The sequence below is a fragment of the Ictalurus punctatus genome, chromosome 24 (genome assembly GCF_001660625.3).
Source record: "Ictalurus punctatus breed USDA103 chromosome 24, Coco_2.0, whole genome shotgun sequence".
Lineage (NCBI taxonomy): Eukaryota > Metazoa > Chordata > Actinopteri > Siluriformes > Ictaluridae > Ictalurus > Ictalurus punctatus.
In genome coordinates, this window is record NC_030439.2 from 17,206,015 (window position 1) to 17,226,169 (window position 20,155).

General features: G+C 40.4%; 3 protein-coding genes across 4 annotated transcripts in view; 1 reads left to right on the forward strand and 2 right to left on the reverse strand.

Moving 5' to 3' along the window:
- The window catches only part of dgat1a (diacylglycerol O-acyltransferase 1a), a 26,782-nt gene extending 18,206 nt beyond the window's left edge, over positions 1–8,576 (forward strand). The window contains exons 8-17 of the mRNA XM_017454472.3: positions 827–901; positions 2,297–2,400; positions 3,368–3,406; positions 3,495–3,536; positions 4,194–4,238; positions 5,514–5,626; positions 6,063–6,128; positions 6,265–6,352; positions 7,246–7,308; positions 7,392–8,576. Of these exons, the coding sequence (XP_017309961.1) occupies positions 827–901; positions 2,297–2,400; positions 3,368–3,406; positions 3,495–3,536; positions 4,194–4,238; positions 5,514–5,626; positions 6,063–6,128; positions 6,265–6,352; positions 7,246–7,308; positions 7,392–7,559 (803 nt within the window). The 3' untranslated portion in view covers positions 7,560–8,576. The remainder of the gene's footprint in view (positions 1–826; positions 902–2,296; positions 2,401–3,367; positions 3,407–3,494; positions 3,537–4,193; positions 4,239–5,513; positions 5,627–6,062; positions 6,129–6,264; positions 6,353–7,245; positions 7,309–7,391) is intronic.
- Positions 8,381–14,298, reverse strand: cfap20 (cilia and flagella associated protein 20). Of its 2 annotated transcripts, none has more exons than XM_047150668.2 (6): positions 13,805–14,298; positions 12,415–12,494; positions 12,220–12,331; positions 10,547–10,735; positions 9,637–9,747; positions 8,381–8,854 (listed from the first exon to the last, which is right to left on the reverse strand). In XM_047150668.2, exons 1-6 carry the CDS (start codon positions 13,886–13,888, stop codon positions 8,852–8,854), a joined length of 579 nt encoding a protein of 192 aa, XP_047006624.1. In that variant the 5' UTR covers positions 13,889–14,298; the 3' UTR covers positions 8,381–8,851. The 2 variants fall into 2 exon arrangements, with proteins under 2 accessions (XP_047006624.1, XP_017309962.1); XM_017454473.3 differs by having other exon boundaries at positions 8,381–8,857; positions 13,805–14,296.
- A 1,267-nt stretch (positions 14,299–15,565) lies between these two features.
- On the reverse strand, positions 15,566–18,668 carry oxsm (3-oxoacyl-ACP synthase, mitochondrial). The gene is made up of 3 exons (XM_017454474.2): positions 18,512–18,668; positions 16,501–17,526; positions 15,566–16,117 (listed from the first exon to the last, which is right to left on the reverse strand). Exons 2-3 carry the CDS (start codon positions 17,493–17,495, stop codon positions 15,715–15,717), a joined length of 1,398 nt encoding a protein of 465 aa, XP_017309963.1. The 5' UTR covers positions 17,496–17,526; positions 18,512–18,668; the 3' UTR covers positions 15,566–15,714.
- Positions 18,669–20,155: the final 1,487 nt, after the last annotated feature.

Consider the following 20,155-nt stretch of genomic DNA (forward strand, 5'->3'; position numbering starts at 1 on the left):
TCATTTTTCTTTCATATAGTTCCTTTATAGTTTTTTTTGTTACATTAGTTTTTGTCTCTGCTGGATTTTAATGTGTGTTCTCATCTCCAATTTTTTTTCGTGGGATTGAAAAAAATCAGCAATTCTGAAATATTTTCTTACAAATATGGCACAATATGCATAAACAGTGCAGCTAGCCCCACCCCCAAGTACGATTACATTTCAGTACCAAAACCCATAAATGACGGTACTGGCTGATAAAAAGGACAGTTTCAGTACTCGGCGCAGTGAAACAGACCCTACTGTGTCCCAGCCTGCATTTCCTCAAGGGAAAAGAGGTTTTGTTCTGTCCCAGGAACACCGGAGTCAGGTTAACGTTGTTCAGGCCGGAGAGTGGATAAACATGAGTGCGCTTTAATTGTTGCCTCATTTAATCCAGCTGACCTGCAGTAACACGAGAAAAACTGGAGTGTGAAATAACAAGGTCTTCGTGTGTGTGTGTGTGTGTGTGTTCAGTTTACTCTAGTTTACTCTGGGTATCTATGCTTTTGTTGACTTTTGCTGTGTGATATTCATCATTGATTATGCTGCCATCTGCTGGACTGGTATAATTGTAATGAAATGTTTTATAAAGAAGGCCAACATGTGACACTTTTCACATAGAGAAGATTATTAGATCCGTTTTTTTTTGTTGTTGTTGTTCTTTTGGCAGCGTCTAATGTTAGATGATTAAGGTACTGACAGCTATACACCGCTCAGATCACAAGCTTCTGATTGCTTGATTCGGGAGATGTTTATTTCTTTTTTCTGACCCTTTGCTAATCTACTCTTCGGTCACCGGCTGCAGGTCCGTCTGTGCAGAGAGCCAACGGGAACGCGGCACACAGTCATGTGACCTACCCGGGCAATCTCACCCACAGAGGTAAGAGATCAGTAACTGTAAGAGATCAGACTCTGAGAGAGACAGTTAGGATCCATGAACAGAGACACACTCAGCATGAACGATCAGAAGTATTACAAGACCTCCTGCTGCGTTCTGTAGGAAATAGACTCGGAAAATACGAAGAAAACGCTCCCTCGACTTCCTATTCGGATAAAGTCAGGATTCAGCGTGAAAACGACAGTAAACACGTGACCCTTCTTTACTTTTAACTGAGTTATACCGTATCTACACTACCGGTCAAAAGTTTGTGGACACTCGACTGAAATGTTTCTCGTGATGTTAAAAATCTTTTGATCTGAAGGTGTGCGATTAAATGTGTGAAATCGGTGTCGTAGACACAAATATAATCGTGCCGACGTATTCGTGTCTTTCGTCAGAAAACAGACGTTTTATTTATATTTAAACGGACGACTCTCTTTTATGGAGCGCCTTTAAAAGCAGCTTCTGAAAGCACTGTACACAAAATAAGCAGTACACAGAAAAAAAAGAAAAAAATGTCTCTCTCGGTGTAGGTCATCTCTCTCTCTCTCTCTCTCTCTCTCTCTCTCTCTCTCTGTGTGTGTAGGTCATGTCTCTCTCTCTCTCTCTCTCTGTGTGTGTGTAGGTCGTCTCTCTCTATCTCTCTCTGTGTAGGTCATGTCTCTCTCTCTCTCTCTCTGTATGTGTAGGTCATGTCTCTCTCTCTCTCTCTCTGTGTGTAGGTCATGTCTCTCTCTCTCTCTCTCTGTATGTGTAGGTCATGTCTCTCTCTCTCTCTCTCTGTGTGTAGGTCATGTCTCTCTCTCTCTCTCTCTGTGTGTAGGTCATGTCTCTCTCTCTCTCTCTCTGTATGTGTAGGTCATGTCTCTCTCTCTCTCTCTCTGTATGTGTAGGTCATGTCTCTCTCTCTCTCTCTGTGTGTAGGTCATGTCTCTCTCTCTCTCTCTCTCTGTGTGTAGGTCATGTCTCTCTCTCTCTATCTCTCTCTGTGTAGGTCATGTCTCTCTCTCTCTCTCTGTGTGTGTAGGTCATGTCTCTCTCTCTCTCTCTCTCTCTCTCTCTCTGTGTAGGTCATGTCTCTCTCTCTCTGTGTGTGTGTGTGTGTAGGTCATCTCTCTCTCTCTCTCTGTGTGTAGGTCATGTCTCTCTCTCTCTCTCTCTGTGTAGGTCATGTCTCTCTCTCTCTGTGTGTAGGTCATGTCTCTCTCTCTCTCTCTCTCTCTCTGTGTGTGTAGGTCATGTCTCTCTCTCTCTCTGTGTGTGTGTGTAGGTCATCTCTCTCTCTCTCTCTCTCTCTCTGTGTGTAGGTCATCTCTCTCTCTCTCTCTCTCTCTCTCTCTCTCTCTCACATATACCGCTCTATTCATGTCCTGTCCCATTTCTCCTTTTCGGTAGACATGTATTATTTCATTTTTGCCCCAACGCTGTGCTACGAGCTGAACTTCCCCCGGTCCCCACGGATACGGAAGCGCTTCCTGCTCAGGAGACTTTTTGAAATGGTGAGTTTGAATCGCAAATCCAACCAGACCTGACTGTGTGTATTCATCTGTTAAAAGTATCGTCTATAAACCATATACAGATATAAATGGTCCGCACTTATATAGCACTTTTATCCAAAGCGCTTTACACTGGTTCTCATTCACCCTTTCACACACACACACACACACACACACACACACACCAATGGTAGCAGAGATGCCATACAAGGCACTAACTTGCCATCGAGAGCTACTTGGGGTTCAGTGTCTCGCGCAAGGACACTTCGGTACGTAGAGTCACGTGGGCCGGGAATCGAACCACCGACCCTACGATTACTGGACAACCCGCTCTACCACCTGATCCACAGCCGCCCCAAATACACCAAGATATAAGTGTTGGTAACATTTTCATATAAGGCGTATAAGCAAGTATTCGAAAGTTTACTCGATAGTTTACATTAACAATTCATTAAATATGGAATAAAACAGTGTCATGCTGTTTTCGGGAAAATGACGTGTCGTGCCGCTATGAGCTGGTGTGATGTGGCCAGAGCTGATGATTTTCCAACAGCGTGTCCCCAAGTGCTTTATTTCTAATACCAAAACGATTTTCCGATCATTTCCCTGTGAATGAACTGTTAGTATATCTATAATAAAACGCATCTTCATATAAACATAGTCATTGACCGAGTTATATATAGAACATGAATCAACATCTCATCATCTTCGAACCGACGATCATCTATTTTTATATTTCTTAAAAGATCATAAACGATTAAATGCTTTCTCTTTTTTTTTTTTTAAATCATCATATTGATTATGAGCCTCACATTTGCTAACGTTTCACTAAGATTTACTCAAATTTTTAAGCCATAGTTAACTAGTTAACTTATTACTTGCTTATAAATAATTTATCACCAAATGACTTATAATTTGACACTTATAGGTCCAAAATACTCATGCCACACCATATCTGTTTTAATTACAGCTCTTTTTGATGCAGTTACAAGTCGGCTTGATACAGCAGGTACGTGTGGGCAAACTCGGGCTCGTTTTTTCCTCCATTTTTACTCATTTGTGTATTTCCTTTAACGGATAAATGATCGGTCTTCTAGTGGATGGTGCCAACTATCCAGAACTCCATGAAGCCTTTTCAGGTAAAGCTTTTGCATATAGTTGCATTCATTTGTTCTTAGGGGTTTTTGTTTGTTTGTTTGTTTTTTTTAATCCAACGTGTCTTATGCATTAAATAAAATCCAATCTACGCATAATGCTGTTTAAAGGTAATGTTCTCAGAGTCACAACTGAACATGAACAAGCCACAATCGGCCATAAGACCGGTTTAATGAATAAACACGTTACATTACAGTTCTGTTACCTAACATAATATACTGCATTAGTTATCATAATACTACAGTGTTGTTGAAATCATGCTATTACGTTTACATTTATGGCATTTGGCAACCGCCCTTATCCAGAGCGACTTACATTTATCGCATTTATACATCTGAGCAGTTGGTTAAGGGCCTTGCTCAAGGGCCCAATATTGGCTACAAACCCCTGAGCTACCACTGCCCTATCCAGTCCGTCAGTGCATGACCAAACCCACTACATATTTGGGTTTATTAAAATGGTTTGCATTCATAGAAACTAAAAAATGAAACCTAGAAAATGAAAGACTGTAGTATAAATAGTATAAGCACTGCTCAGAGAAACGCTTACTTGTTCTGTGTAGTTTTAAAAAAATATATATATATATATAGCGTTTTGTGATATTTTGATGAATTTGAATAGATTTGTTTTTTTTGTCATAGGACATGGACTTGTCCAGGATGGTGGAGCGCCTCCTGAAGCTTGCTGTGAGTACAGGATACTTATAATTGTCCTGTTCATATTTCCTTCTGTCCTCACTGTAAATGATATCACTCGGTACGTTTAAATGAACAACAATAATCCGATATTGACCCGATTAAGACGATAATCTGATTGAGAAACTAGCATGTAAACAGCGATTATCGATGACCTTAATCCGATTAAAGTCATACTCGAAGTAAACACAGATCGAATCAAGACGTGTGGAGTATTTCCTGTTTTAGTCGCATTATCGACGTGCGTTACAGACACGTACACACCTTAATCACACTAATAACGTCGTGTGGGAGTTTTCACCGCATTTTGTGACAGGACACGTACGCACACGGCAACGCTCGACCGTTTGACGGCAAACAAGAGAGCGCGGCTGCGTCCCAAACCGCGTACTTACCTACAACAGTATATAATAGGAGATATACATGTATTTCATCTAATATATAGTAGTTAAGTATGCGGATTCAGACACAGCTCGCGGCTTCAAGCAGTCGTCTATTTGCACGTACAGCACGACAAATAATTAACCGTACTTGAAGCGTTCGTGAAATTAAAACGGTTCCATAACGAAGATGAACTGTACGTCGATACGTGAAATAGTGGAGGGAACGTCGGACTGCGTGTCGCGGGGACGTAATGACGTGTGCCGTTAATCCATCTATGTTCTATAACATGTAAAACAGGAACATGAAAGGAGTCTTCTAAAAGCGACTCTAGTAAACACCTTAATCAGAATATCGTCTTATTCAGAATGAGGTCAATAATTAGATCACCGCTGTCCATGTGAACGTAGTCCGCGTCTCAATATCAGGCCAACATCAGCAGAAACTTCTGGATCGGATCAGAGGGAATTAAAGAATAAATCCAGTCACCGTATTATAACATGCTCTTTATTTCTAAATATTTTAGGGGCATTTTACTTTTTTACATTTAAAAAAAATGTGTTTTATGGAAACAGTTTTGTTTACATACTGATTTCATTATATTTGGCATAAATAAGTATTGTACTGTAGCACAGCGCTTTTTAAATAGCGTCATTTTGCACACATTTATGTTGTAATATTCAGATTTTTTCAAATAATAAAAATCTATATACATCATGTTGATGTCTATGAGTTGTTCCCTGTAGGAGAGTAATGATGCCCGTCTTAGGTGTTTGAATAAACATGTTTTATTCTAAAGCTTAGTATTGTGTTGGTTTTTTTTTTTTTTTAATAAAAAATCTCTCCTCCTCATCTCCTCATCAACCCGGTCCTCTTCTCCTACAGGTGCCTAATCATTTAATATGGCTCATCTTTTTTTACTGGTTATTCCACTCCTCCATGAACTTTGTCGCTGAACTGATGCAGTTTGGAGACCGAGAATTTTATCGAGACTGGTGGTGAGTATCGTATATGTTGTTGTTGTTGTTCTAGACCATCTGCCCATCATTTTACAGGTCCCTTATCAACCGCATCAAAGAAGCCATTTTTAACCTTTTGGTGTCTGGGTCATGAAAACGTGTTCCTCACAAGCCACACCACTACGACCTATGTGTAAACTATGTCTGCCTTGTGCATTACATTGTAAACAAAACATGTTTACATGTATGTTCTGGCGGGGGGTGGAGCTAATTTCTGGGCCAGAAGAGCATAAACAAAAGCACTAGTGGAAATGAAGGCACTACTCAAGATCCTACTGTGAATCACAGTTTTTCTAATGTAGCTTTAAAGTTAGACGATTATTACAGGTCTAAACACACTTTAAAAAAAATAAATAAATACAAGCTGCACCTTTAAGGTAATCCAAACTACAGAGTTTGTTTCTTTTATTTGTAGGAACTCGGAAACAGTGCCATATTTCTGGTCAAACTGGAACATCCCTGTCCATAAGTGGTGCCTGCGGTGAGTCCCGGCTACGTTCGGTTATTACGATTTCCCAGAGTGCATCAGATTTGGGGTTCAACGGCCTCGTTAATGTCAGTCACACATTTGTATTACTTAATGAATCGGTTGCTTTCTGTTTCTTCTCTGCTCTCAGGCACTTTTATAAGCCCATGTTGAGAAGAGGTTTGAACAGGCTGACAGCTCAGATCGCCGTGTTTTTTCTCTCCGCTTTCTTTCACGAGGTGTTAACACTTAACACAGTATAATTGCATGTATATGTCATAAAGGGTGGGTTGCACCAATAAGGATTATGCTTAAATCTAGATTAAACCAAGGTTTATATAATTAAAAATAAGCAGTCTTACATTTAAACCATCACGTTAATCGTGGATGTAATTTCACAATAAACCGGGATAGACTATAATCTTTTCATTTTCTCAACCTGTATGCGTGAGCGGTTAATAACGGCAGTTGATTTTTTAAAAAAATTATTATTCAAAGTTTAAAGTTCACGATCCTTTTGTTTAAAGTTCACTGAACATCGTTGCCGTTTATAGTTACACTGGAGAACTCGTCTATTTCCACGTTGATGAAATATCGTCAATGGCGAATCCGTCATGATGGACAAAACGAATCGTAAATGGAGGTTTTAATCGCGGGTTAGGATTCTAATCCCCCGATTTGTTAATCTGTGTTTAAAGTTGAAGTGGCGCAACACACGTCGATTTAAAATAAAGCCCAGATCAACAAATCCTAGATTAGCTCTAAACTGTGCCGAATTGAATCCTTATTGGTGCAACCCACCCAAAATCTCTGCCGGTCTATGATCCTAATCATTAAAGATATTTGCGATCCTGCTAAATATCGCAAACGTATACAACAAAGAACGTTAAGAAGACACCGTTTGTTACAATTTTTACAATTTTCAAGTGTGTATCATTTTAGACTTGTGGCACATTGAGCCATTTTAATGGTTTTCCTAGTGAGGTTATTTGTCTACAATTCAAATACAATGCACGAATATAAAGTAAATAATTTGGAGCACTTTTTCTAAACTTTTAGAATTTCCCGTTTGACCGAATTGCGCATCCAAACCTCTGATTCTCAATATCCAGTTGTGTTTGTCCTCTCTCAGTACCTGGTGAGCGTGCCTCTGAAGATGTTCCGGCTTTGGGCGTTCATGGGAATGATGGCTCAGGTTAGTGTAGAATCCCTGGTTTTACGCTAATAAAGTCGCCAGTACACACCAAGACAGCGTTTCTAATCGATTTTTGCTTTCAGATTCCGCTTGCCATGTTCGTGGGCCGCTTCCTGAGAGGTAACTACGGCAACGCGGCGGTGTGGATCTCTCTGATCATCGGTCAGCCCATTGCTGTGCTCATGTACGTCCATGATTACTATGTGCTTCATTATGGAAGTGCGACAGAAGGCGGGGCTTCACCACCATAAGCAATATGCTGAATTTAAAAAAAAAAAAAAAAAAAAAACACAACCCCTAAAACGATTTTTCAAGATTTTTAAGGATCCTCTGCTAATGTTCTTTAAAAGCGCAGAGAGAGACAGATAGACAGACAGAAAAGGAAAGAGATATTGAGAAAGAAACAGGGAGGAGGGGGGGAGAGAGAAAGACATGGAAAGAGAAAGAGAGAGAGAGACACTGCCCAAAGCATCAGCATTAAATTGCCCTGAAGCTCACACACTCGAGCTTACACCATGACCATTTTTTCCCCTTCTTGCTTTTCAATTCTGTTTCATGAACATTCTATAAACAGTATACGCACTTTGTGATATGTACACATACTGTTTCATTCAGCTTCTATATGTATAGTTTCGCTTCCTTTACATAGTAAAGCCATTTAGCTTTTTGCACTTTATCTACAACGCATGCATTTCCAGAACCTCGCAGAGTTTCTTCATCAGTTATTATTTAGCAAATCATATACAAATTAATTACAGTTCAAATGAATGTGTATTATTTGAAAAAAAAAAAAAAGATTGTAACCATTGTTTATCCTTAGAAACAGTGTTAAGCCAATTGATTCCTGTTAAAGTGTTCTACATTTTAATTTCAGTTCAGATTTGAATGAATGTGCTGTTGTACTTTCAAGTGACTGGACCAGTATTGAGGTACTTTCAAATCCTTTTGACCCAAAGATGTGAATTCCATGAATTACTTTGTAATAGACTTTCATTGAATGGCTGAAAGATGATATACAAATCAAAGTATTTCTATTCCAGACTTTTCCATGTAATTACATTTTTGATACAGATTTGGTTTTATAAGGAGGTTTATTTTAGTGACAGGTGCCAAAAAAAAAGAAAAAAAAGAAAAATCTATAAAACGCACAATTTCCGCCCACAACCTTTAACATAATGATGTACAGATCATTGCTACGTTCCTACGTACGTTCCGACGTATTGTGGCAGCTGAAGTTCCGGTTAAGAAAATAAAGCTGGTCAAGCCAATGATGTCTTTCATGTGTATCACACACACACACACACACGCACGCACGTACGCACGCACACACACACACGCACACAAATATAATATGTTACTTTTGTTGCTCTGAATGCTGAATTCACATTTCGGGCTGAATTCTCCGCTCACATTGGGCATATAAAACATACAACACAGGAAGAAAAAAAAAAAAGCCTAAACTAAACAAGGCAAAGTCACATGACTGGAAATTTGGTGAGGGGGAAAAACTGCAGGAATCGAGGAAAGGTTCAGACGTGCCACGTTACTGCTGTAAAAATAAAGGGGGGGTGTGGGGGAGGGGGGGAGGGAGTTGAAAAAAGATGTTAGTAAGTTATAACAGATCTAAACTAAAGAAATGCAGTCTAACTGTTACTGGACTGAATTTCTGACTTTACACCAGTCTTTCTACCCACGGAGCTGTCCAATTCTCAATCCCGATTCGTCAAAAGGTGATTAAAGCGGATCAGCCCCGATAACAGCGGCATGAAAAATATTCTAATATGGTAGCGTTTCCATAGTAACAACTTACACGGAGGCTTGTATGGTAGACTATACACATAATCTAAGACTAATAATAAATGTCATGTAACAAAGAACGACATATAATCGCTGACATCGTGAAGTTTTCTGGGAGGACATGTTTGTGTCACATTTACGGAAGGAGTCTCCAGTGTCGGTGATTTTTAACAGTCTTTGGGACGGATTTTTAGACAGAGTAGTCTTTTTTTTTAACCTAAACAGAGGGAAAGCTGATCTATACACTTGCTGTACCATATAATAAGATAAGATAACTATAAACGGTTAAAAATTACAATGTGTCTTTTTTTTAAATAAATGGAAAATTGCAAATCACCGGTGACTTGCTGTTGTATAAGAGCAATAAAACACTTCAGAGCATCCTGTTACAGGGAAATAATCGAATCCGGGGCAGTTAACGGCGATATTACACCACTGCGTCGTTGATGATTTTCCTGTAACGGCACGCCTCCGAGTGTTTTATTTCTTCCGTATCACGTATTGTGCTTGGTGTACAAAATAATAACTCACCTTTGCTTTGTTTTGAACCGGCAAATAGAGTTTAAACTCTGCCGGCAGCTCGTCCTCGGAGTACAGTCGATCGGAAAAGTACACTCTTCTTATGCGACAGTTCGCGTGGATCTGGAAGATGACCGGACCGTTCGTTAATACTCGGAACATAAACATTAACATAACGGTTTTAATAATCGCACGTAGGATTTGCTGATTCTTTTTTTATACCACTGACAGAATTATTTCTCCTAATGGCAATAAACCTGATTTGTAATGAGGGTTGAATCATTTTGATTGCAGCTGTATAAAGCAAAGCAACTCAAACATCATACAAAAACAAAATTAATCAAATTATAGAAAGAAAAACAAACATTCTAAATGAAATGCGAGGCCATTGTGTGGAACACAATATAAAAACGTTTGTCTCGTAACAAATTTCAGACGGTATTGAAGTAACACTCATTTCCAGCATCATATTAAATCAGCAGTCTGATGTAGAAGAAGTGCAAATGCTGGACGCAAGTCCCAGAATGCAATGCAGTGAAGTGATGTTACGACAGAGACTCGGTTAGATAGAGATGTACTAGATAACGAGCGCGATGGCATTGAAGGGGGAATTAGACTGAAAGGATGTTTAGGCAGAGGTGAAGTGAGAGTTAAATCCCACTGTCACCACTATCAGCAGGTAGATGAAAGGCATTGTGGGTAATGAAGGAAAGGGTTAACTGTATAAGTGAAAACTGACCAAAATGAAATGAAACACCAACTCAGAATTTCATTACAGAACCACCCCTGGACGCTACTGAAGATTACGTTAATGATAAAGATGGAAATGCAAATGGATTTTTCTTTTAAGGAACTGCAGACAGTCTGTTCATTTAAGCGTTGGACTTCTAGCGAAGACGTTTTGTCCTGGCTCAGTGCGCACCTGTACTCGCAGCGTCTCGATGTAGTTGGTGCCGTACGCTCTCCGTGTGAAGTCCGACAGGTTGAACTGGATCTGGTTCCAGCCGTCGTCCAGCCGCATGGGCATGGTGCAGATGAAGGGCTTCACCCGTGTGGTGCTCTGGTAGTTACTGGCTCTGAATCTCCGCCGCACGTTTTTATCATCCAATACCTGATGCAAGACAAAGGAGCAGCTCTGAGATACAACACCGTGCTCGAAGAAGAGCGCTCTGACATACAGGTCACTCCGTAGGTGTGTAATTAATGATGGTAGCGCTTCTGCTGAAGCGGAAAATAAGTCAGCTCTCTTTTCCCTCTATCTATTAAAGGAAATCTATGTATGTGTGTGTGTGTGTGTGTGTGTGTGTGTGTGTGAGTGAGAGAGAGAGAGAGTGAGTGTGTATGTGTGTGAGTGTGAGAGAGAGTGTGTGTGTGTGTGAGAGCGTGAGTGTGTGTGTGTGTGAGAGTGTGAGAGAGAGTGTGTGTGTGTGAGAGAGTGTGAGAGAGAGAGAGAGAGTGTGTGTGTGAGAGAGAGCGTGAGTGTGTGTGAGTGAGAGAGTGTATGAGAGAGAGAGAGTGGGAGTGTGTGTGTGTGTGAGAGAGAGAGAGTGTGTGTGAGAGAGAGAGCGTGAGTGAGACAGTGTGTGAGAGAGAGCATGAGTGTATGTGTGAGAGAGAGTGTGTGAGTGAGCGTGAGTGTGTGTGAGAGAGAGTGTGTGAGTGAGCGTGAGTGTGTGTGAGAGAGTGGGAGTGTGTGAGAGCATGAGTGTGTATGTGTGAGAGAGTGTGTGAGTGTGTGTGAGAGAGAATGTGAGTAGAGAGAAACTGTGTGTGTGAGAGAGAGTGTATATATACAAGTGTGTGTGTGTGTGTGTGTGTGTGTGTGTGTGTGTGTGCAAGCGAATGTGTGTATGTGTGAGAGAGAGAGAGGGAGGGAGAGAGAGGGAGAGCGAGAGAATGTGATTGAGTGTGTGTGTGTGTGTGTGTGTGTGTGTGTGTGTGTGTGTGTGTGTGTGTGTGTGTGTGAGCAAGCGAGTGTGCGTTTGTGTGTGTGAGAGAGAGAGAGAGCGAGAGAGAAAGTGAGTGTGTGTGTGAGTGAGTGTGAGAGAGAATGTGAGTAGAGAGAAACTGTGTGTGTGAGAGAGAGTGTATATATACAAGTGTGTGTGTGTGTGTGTGTGTGTGTGTGTGTGTGTGTGCAAGCGAATGTGTGTATGTGTGAGAGAGAGAGAGGGAGGGAGAGAGAGGGAGAGCGAGAGAATGTGATTGAGTGTGTGTGTGTGTGTGTGTGTGTGTGTGTGTGTGTGTGTGAGCAAGCGAGTGTGCGTTTGTGTGTGTGAGAGAGAGAGAGAGCGAGAGAGAAAGTGAGTGTGTGTGTGAGTGAGTGTGAGAGAGAGAGGGAGGGAGAGAGGGAGAGAGAGAGAGAGAATGTGATTGAGTGTGTGTGTGAGTGTGTGTGTGTGTGTGTGTGTGTGTGTGTGTGTGTGAGCAAGCGAGTGTGCGTTTGTGTGTGTGAGAGAGAGAGAGAGCGAGAGAGAAAGTGAGTGTGTGTGTGTGAGTGTGTGAGAGAGAGAGAGAGAGAGAGAGAGAGAGAGAGAGAGAGAGAGAGAGAGAGTGAATGCGAGTGTGCGTGTCACTCCAGGGTGTCGTCCCTACCTGAACTTCAAATGTGAAATATTTCTTCAGATTCTTGATGATCATGACCAGGAAGGGGAGTTTGATGCCCAGGGTTTTCTTCGGATCTGCAGGACATGTGATGTAGGTCGTGCTGTGGAGGCGAGCGAGACAGTAATGAGGCAAATCTTAATGAATGAAGAGGAAACTGAGGTCCAGCTACATGTTCATGCTCACCTGACATTGGTTCCTTCCACCTCAAGCACTAACGACTGGATGTCGTTGTCCGTAATACGCTTTATATGGCCATTTCTCACCTGCAAGTAGAGTTTAATCAGCGTTATACCGAGTGTAGCGGCTGAATGTAGACAGATGATCTGAAATCTCAGTGTATAGTTCTGCAGCTGCTGGTCATCTCCTCTAAATGATTCACATCAGAATTTAGGCAATTGCCTGCAGTGATTGATAGACAGACAGACAAATACATATGGAGAAACCATTTCCAAAAGTTTGTGCACCCCTGATCATCACACCCATATCTCATTCCAGATTCAGTCCCCACTTTACTGCTATTAAACTCTCAACTCTTCTGGGAAGGTGTTTCTCTAGATTTTTGAGTGTGGCTGTGGGGATTTGTGCTCATTCAGAGACAAGAGCATTAGTGAGATCAGGCCCTGATGTCGGGTGAGGAGGTCTGGGGTGCAGTTGGGGTTCCAGTTCATCCCAATGGTGTTCAGTGGGGATGGGATCAGGGCTCTGTGCAGAACGCTCGAGTTCTTCCACTCCATCCTTGGCAAACTGTATCTTCATGGAGCTCTTTGGAGCATTGTCATGCTGGAACATGTGTGCTTCTCTTAGTTCCAGTGAAGGGAAATTGTAAAGCTGCAGCATGCAGAGACATTCTGTACCAGTGTGCTTGCAACTTTGTGGCAACAGTTTGGGGGAAGAACCACATATGGGTGTGATAGTCAGGTGTCCACATACTTTTGCCCATATGGTGTAAATACATAGACAGACAGATAGATAGATACATAGATATACAGGCAGATAGATAGATATACAGGTAGATAGATAGATAGACAGATGGATAGACAGAGATAGATAGATAGACAGACAGATAGAGATAGATAGATAGACAGAGATAGATAGATAGATAGATAGATGGATAGACAGAGATAGATAGATAGACGGACAGATAGATAGAGAGACAGATAGATAGATGGACAGATAGATAGATGGACAGATAGATGGATAGTCTGATAGATGGATGGATAGATAGATAGATAGACAGATAGATAGATAGACAGACAGACAGACAGACAGACAGTGCTTTGGCTTGATGCGTGTCCTGTAATGATTCACATTAGAATTTGGGAAATTGTGTGCATTCATTAGTAATCATTAGGTGTCTTATTAAGCTTACACACAGTTTGCAGTGTACCTGATGTACTAATCCAAGATTTGGACCTAACCAAAGTCTCCATCTTGCCATTTATTGCTCTTTAGCCACCTATCTTAATGAATACTTAATAATTTCAGACTAACTAAATGAACTAAATGAACTAAATGAACTAAATGAACTAAATGAACTAAATGACGGTTAACCGGTACATGAGCAGATGCTTACCTTTTTATCCCATATTTGTAGAGGTTTGCTCCCAATGCTGTACAAAATGGACAAGAAGCCGCTTTGAAATGTATTCTTAAACATAACTAAAAATTCTCAAAACCCAGCTTGATCTTTTTTTAATTTTTTGTATTTTATAAAGCACACCGCGCTTCTGTTTACAGCGCTTCGCTCCTAGAAGCCTATGTTTGTGCCCTTAATAACTCCTCCGGGTAGCAACAGGTTCCCGAGCAAACGTTCCACAACAAAAGACAAAATATCTTATCCCTCAACAAATCGCCAAAGCTTTTCTATGTTGAAAACTTCTTAACAAGGAATTTTGCCCAACACTAATTTCAGTATCCTCTTCTCTCGTTCTAGTTCTTTCCCAAGTCGCTATGTGTCACTAAATATTAGAGTTCCTTGAGAAATTAGTCAAAACGAGCGTTAACTCTCTCTATCGTCAGAACTCCACACTTGAGCAGCTCTTTTTTTCTTCACTATTTTTGCGTTGCTAAGTAACACAATGCAACTCGTTGATCACACAGGAAGCTGCATGTGACGTTTGTCATAGCAACGTAAAACCGCATGTGACGCACCCCCCTTCTAGAACTGGAACCGGACAATAAATTTTTTATTTTACTATATATTTTTTTAATTTTCCGTGTTAATAACGTAATTAGTAACTAATTAAAACATATCATTTTAAATTAATAATGAAATATTTGTCTTTTTAAAAAAGAGAAACATTAACATACAACAAGAAAACTGATTCAGTGTAGATTTTTGTATTTTATAAAAAAAAAAATAAAAAAAAACCCTTCAGTTTAAGTGACCTGCGAATTTGCTTATAACTACAATAAGTAATTAATAATAAATATTACTACTAAAACAAAAGTAGTTCACAGTGATTATCATCATCAAATGTTGAAATAATTATATTTATTTAAATATTATTATTATTATTATTATTATTATTATTATTCAATACTGTCATAAATCCTCTATCCATCCATCCAGCCTTTATTATTTCATTATTTATACCTGAAACTGTCTCCAAATGTGTTGAATCATACATATAATTATTATATATTTAATTCCGTGTCTTTTGATCCAGTATTGCATGCATCATTTGGGCATCAATTAATGAAGTGAAAAAAAAGTCAAAAGTTAAAAGCACCTCTGATCATAAATGGGTTTCCTAAATTTATTATTATTATTATTATTATTTACTATTTTCTACAATTTAACAATACTATGAAGACACTATGAAGTAACTCATTTGGGCCAAGAACTGTGTTAAACAAATTTAAAACTACAGGATGTCCCAAAAGTCTTCATACATCGGGCAAATTAACACTTTTTAGCAAACTAAACAATAATTTGATTGACAAAATATACCTGACATGATTGCTATTTCTTTGTAAAACACATACAGAGTCGTCTCTCCCACTCATGATGAACCCGTGTTAACATATCTGGTCTTATGCATGTGATTGCATGTCCATCTAAACCTTGTGACAGCTTCCCGAGCCGGTCAGGAGAATGATTTCAATATGTTATTCTTTTGTCAATTCTTAAAGGCTATATATATATATTATATATATATATATATATAATATATATATATATATATATATATATATATATATATATATATATATATATATATATAATATATATATATATATATATATATATATATATGAATGAGTTTTTTTCTTAATCAGGCCAAGCTTTTCGCTGCTTCTCCTAAGCTCTACGTTTAACTTGGAAACAAAGTTGAACCGTAAGCCTTTATTTAAATGTATTTAATACAATGAAAATGATATCTTCAATCAACAGTAAGTGTGTCCAAAACCTTTGACTGGTTGTAAGGTGTAATGGAAGGGAGCTCAGCTGACGCTTATCAGTGCAGCATTCATTAAATCTCACACACTGGCCAGACACAGAGATGCGTTCGTGCCTCCAAACCCAAACGAGTTAGTGAGTGCGACTCTCCTGCCTCCTGTCCTCCAGGGCTGGGCAGCACAGGGCACATAGTTCAGGTCAAACTCAGGCTCGGTTCGGTCCAGGTTCAGAGTCGGAGGCAGGATGGCGTGGTAGCATGCGAGGGCTGTGAACGCTGCCTCCAGAGCACCGGCTGCTCCCAGAAGATGCCCCGTGGCCCCTTTAGTTGAGGAAACAGCGAGAAGCTGCGAGTGCTGCTGGAAGAGTCTCTTTACTGCAGCGTTCTCTGCAGCGTCCCCCAGTGGCGTAGAGGTGGCATGGGCGTTCACATATGTCACGTCTGATGGGGACACGCCGGCGTCACGCAGAGCAGCTGACATGCACCTGTCGCAAAAAAAAAAAACAGCACGTCCTGCAATGTTTTATTCTTCTCACACCACAGCAACAGTATTTAATGTATTAGTTAATAACACAAAAAGAAAAAAATGCAGCTGGATGTCGAGGAATCCAAAGTCCTCCGTCCTTAAAGACTTTCCCATGTTGGAAACCGTGTTGTAGCTGTGAAATACGTGCTAATGTAAAGTCTAGTCTTTTTTCAAAAGCGTGGTTTATGCTTTAAATTTAGCAAATGGTTGTACTGGAAATAAATAGTCTACCCTATAAGAATAAACAAGTTGTGACCCTCTGAAATACCAAATCAAGATGTTTCAAGAGGTTCCTTCATAAACACAGAATTTTTATATTTTATTTCGGGTTCACCACACTACCTGAAAGCTCCGTCTCCATCTGCAGAAGGGGCGGTGATGTGACTGGCGTCTCCCGAAAGTCCGTATCCTAGCACCTCAGCGTAAACCCGTGCTCCTCTCTCTACGGCATGCTTATACTCCTCCAGTACCAGCATGGCTGCACCTTCGCCCATTACAAATCCTTCTCGCTGTGGGTGAAATGGTCGAGATGCCAGCTTGGGCTGTTCGTTCCAGCTGGTACTCAGAGCCCGAGCCCGTGCAAAGCCCGCTATGGCCAGGGGGCTGACACATGCCTCGGTTCCACCAGCAAGCATCACCGTGGCGTCTCCGTGGATGATGAAGCGGGTGGCGTCTCCGATGGCGTGAGCCCCTGTGGTGCAGGCAGTGGACACTGCATGGTTGGGTCCTTTCAGCTTGTGCTTAATGCTGATGTGACCGGCGGCCATGTTGACCAGGATGCGAGGGACGAAGAAGGGACTCACTTTGCTGTAGCCACGCGTCTGAAAAGCAGCAGCAGTGCTAGCGATCTCCTCCAAAGGCACCATGCCCATGCCTACAGCCACCCCTGCGCTCAGCTGCTCCTCAGGGCTTCCGGGATACCACCCACAGTCCTGCAGGGCCAGCTGAGCAGCGCCAAGGGCCATCACCGTGGCCTGAGACATGCTGTTTATCTCCCCACGTGAAGCAAACATTTCTTCTTTAAACTCTCCGTCACCTTGTCCTCGGGGAACCCGAGCCGCTACTTTACACGGCACTGCTTTGTACTCGTCTGGGTCCAGGGACACTATCCCGCTCTCTCCCGCAATCAGACGCTCCCAGGGCAGACCCGTCCCCGTCCCCAGCGGACACACAAGTCCAATTCCAGTAATGACCACTCTCCGGAGACATCGTGTAGGGCCGTGTTCACTGTTAAGCCTCTCAAAAGTTTGCACACCTATGCAGGTCAGCACTCTGGTGTTGGACAGCACTCTGGTGAACTGCCGCACCGGCAGCTTCTGCCAACACGCCACAGACATTTCTCACCTCTGAGACCCTGGAAGTTATAAACTAAACCAAAACATGTTGATGTTAATATGTTGATCATATTGTCTTGCAACCTTAACTACAACACTGCATGAAATTAGAGGTCGACCGATTGAGCGTTTTTGGCGATTAATCAGCACCAGTAACCGATTACTGGAACTATCGTTTATTGGCAAAAATCCATTGCGGGAGCGGCTGAGAAGGGTCCGCTGTCATTAAACAGTAAGAGAGCGGCCTCTAGAGGCGAAATAAAAACTATCGCTGACCAATTTTGTCGTGTTATTTGAAGTGTTTTTTTTTTTAATTATTCCTTTTGGATGTCTCTATATTGATTTGTTATTTAGAGTGTTACTTTTTGGTTCGGTTTGGATGAATATCTTTTATTTACGTAAATATTTGTTGATAGTTAATATACATAATTATATATACTGTGTATGTAGTCGACATCACTGGAAATCAGAGTCATCAGTGTCCCAATGTGTAGTGAGCCAGGGTCCTTACCAGTGACCCAACTCGTGGGAGCTGATTGAGATTTATTTCTGTTTTTTGGACACCCATTAATATGAAGTTGAGCGTCTCGCTCTCTTTCTTTTTTACAGTGACAGCCATTCCATATATTTGAAATTGCTGATTTTTTCCTCCCTCTTATTAAACATCATTGTAACTGTATTGCTAGTAATGTCGCCCTGTGACGTCGGTGCGGGACACAACTGCTCATTTCTCACAGGAATAACAATACAGCACCAGACAACAAATCAGCAGCAGACCCATCAAACACACAATTATTTCACTATAAACATATTTAATGTGTTTCCGTGTGAAGTTGTCCTTTAATAACCCACTGGGTCTGACAGTCAGTAAATTATATAACTAAAGTGTAATGATATAGTAACATTTATCCTTAAATAATGAATTACAGGTATAAATAAAGTCTGTATTAACTACATACAAGCGCACTGTGAACTTAACCGTAGCATGTAGGAAACACTAAGATAACTCCTTTACTCACCTCATTGTATTTAGCACGGCTAACGTAGAGTGAAACACACTGGCTGTGTCTCAATCCTCACACTGCTCCACTAAGTAGTAAGCGAGGGGTAGGGCACACCACTTTTCGGGTACCCATGGTAACATCGCGCTATCGTTGCACGCTACATAGTGCACAGTATTTGCTTTAGCACGGAACTGGTTGAAAGGCTTCCGGATAACAGAACCATGGCGCAAAAGGAAATAAAATAAAAGTCAACGTCAAAATAAAAGTCTCTGACCTGACGAGTAAAACGAATTTTTTAAAAAAAGAAAGAAAATTAATAATTTAAAAATTAATGTTTATTTTGTCAGCTAAATTATTTTGTGGCAGCACATATTACATAATATATCTAGACTATACTAATACACACGATATTTCCTATTTTATATAGTGTTCATAGCGTGAGTCATTTTTTGCTTTTTAATTTTTTTTTTTAAGTACATAAGGGCCTTCCTTGCTCATATTTACCAAGGCTGCCAATATTAGTGGCAGACACTGTATGCCTATAATTATTGTATTATATTATTTATTATATTATATCATATTATACATTGTTTAAATAACACTTTTTATTTTATGTACAAAATCTCAGTTATATTTAGCTCCAAAATATGTATTACAACCATTAGAGGTCTCTGTTGATCTCTGTTAGTTCATAGTTTGTTTTTCACTTACATAAACCGACACTTCACTTTGACCCCCAGCAATGTGTTGGCCAAAAAAAATCCTTGCTGCAGCCAGGTTGCTATGACAACCCACCCTTCGCTCGAACACAACCAGACATTTCTGCATTTAAAAAAAAACATTTTTTTTATTTATTTATATTTTTTAGTAGGATCATTTTCAGCAAGTTTTTTTCAGTTTAAGGCTGTATGTAATCATGCATTTGCATCACACGACAGACTTATAGGCAAAACAAGCACACATTACATACTACTTTACACTTTACATACTACTTTTAAATGTAAAAAAGGGCACGACTGTGTTTCACAAGGCCGTAAAGTTAAGTTAGACATCGCCTGTAGGTTTTGCAGCTCTGCTTGGCTTGTGACTCACAATAGAGCCGTTGGGGGCAAAGCCTACGAGAAGTTACAGCTGACGAAATACATGATCACTTCCACATGTTTTGTTCTCTGGTTTCATCTTACATTTCAACCCTGCTCCACATTTTGCTCCCCTATTCTCCTGGTGTAACAAATAAACTGAACATGATGTCCATAAATGCATGTGTTTTATATAATACATCTCCATTGACAAAGAAAATGTAAGCACTCTGGGGATTGTAAACATGTGGATGCATCAGAACAATGGAGACTATAAACAAGGTATTGATTGAAGTGTTGTAACCTCTCCTACGCATATCTATTTTATGCAGCATGTAATCACATTTTTGTTGTACTTTGCAGTTCCAGTAGTGCATAAACAAGCTCCAGTCGAACTATGTGGCAGCCGGAGTTCATCCAAGAACCATAAAATATGGTCTTATCACTTCTATATTAATAACAGTGCACTGGCTCCAAGTAAAATTTCACATTGATGATAAAATACTAATAATGGCCTAAAAATGAATAAATAAATAAATAAAAATTATGATCAACCACACTTACATCGATCGAAAGATGC

Excerpts from the sequence above, each read along its gene's own strand:
- cfap20 (XM_017454473.3), bottom strand. The coding sequence starts at position 13,888 with ATGTTTAAGAATACATTTCAAAGCGGCTTCTTGTCCATTTTGTACAGC. Across the intron at positions 12,495-13,804 it reads TACAAATATGGGATAAAAAG|GTGAGAAATGGCCATATAAA; the intron begins GTAAGCATCTGC and ends CTCTACTTGCAG. Across the intron at positions 9,748-10,546 it reads TCGAGACGCTGCGAGTACAG|ATCCACGCGAACTGTCGCAT; the intron begins GTGCGCACTGAG and ends GTCATCTTCCAG.
- oxsm (XM_017454474.2), bottom strand. The coding sequence starts at position 17,495 with ATGTCTGTGGCGTGTTGGCAGAAGCTGCCGGTGCGGCAGTTCACCAGA. Across the intron at positions 16,118-16,500 it reads GATGGAGACGGAGCTTTCAG|GTGCATGTCAGCTGCTCTGC; the intron begins GTAGTGTGGTGA and ends TTTTTGCGACAG.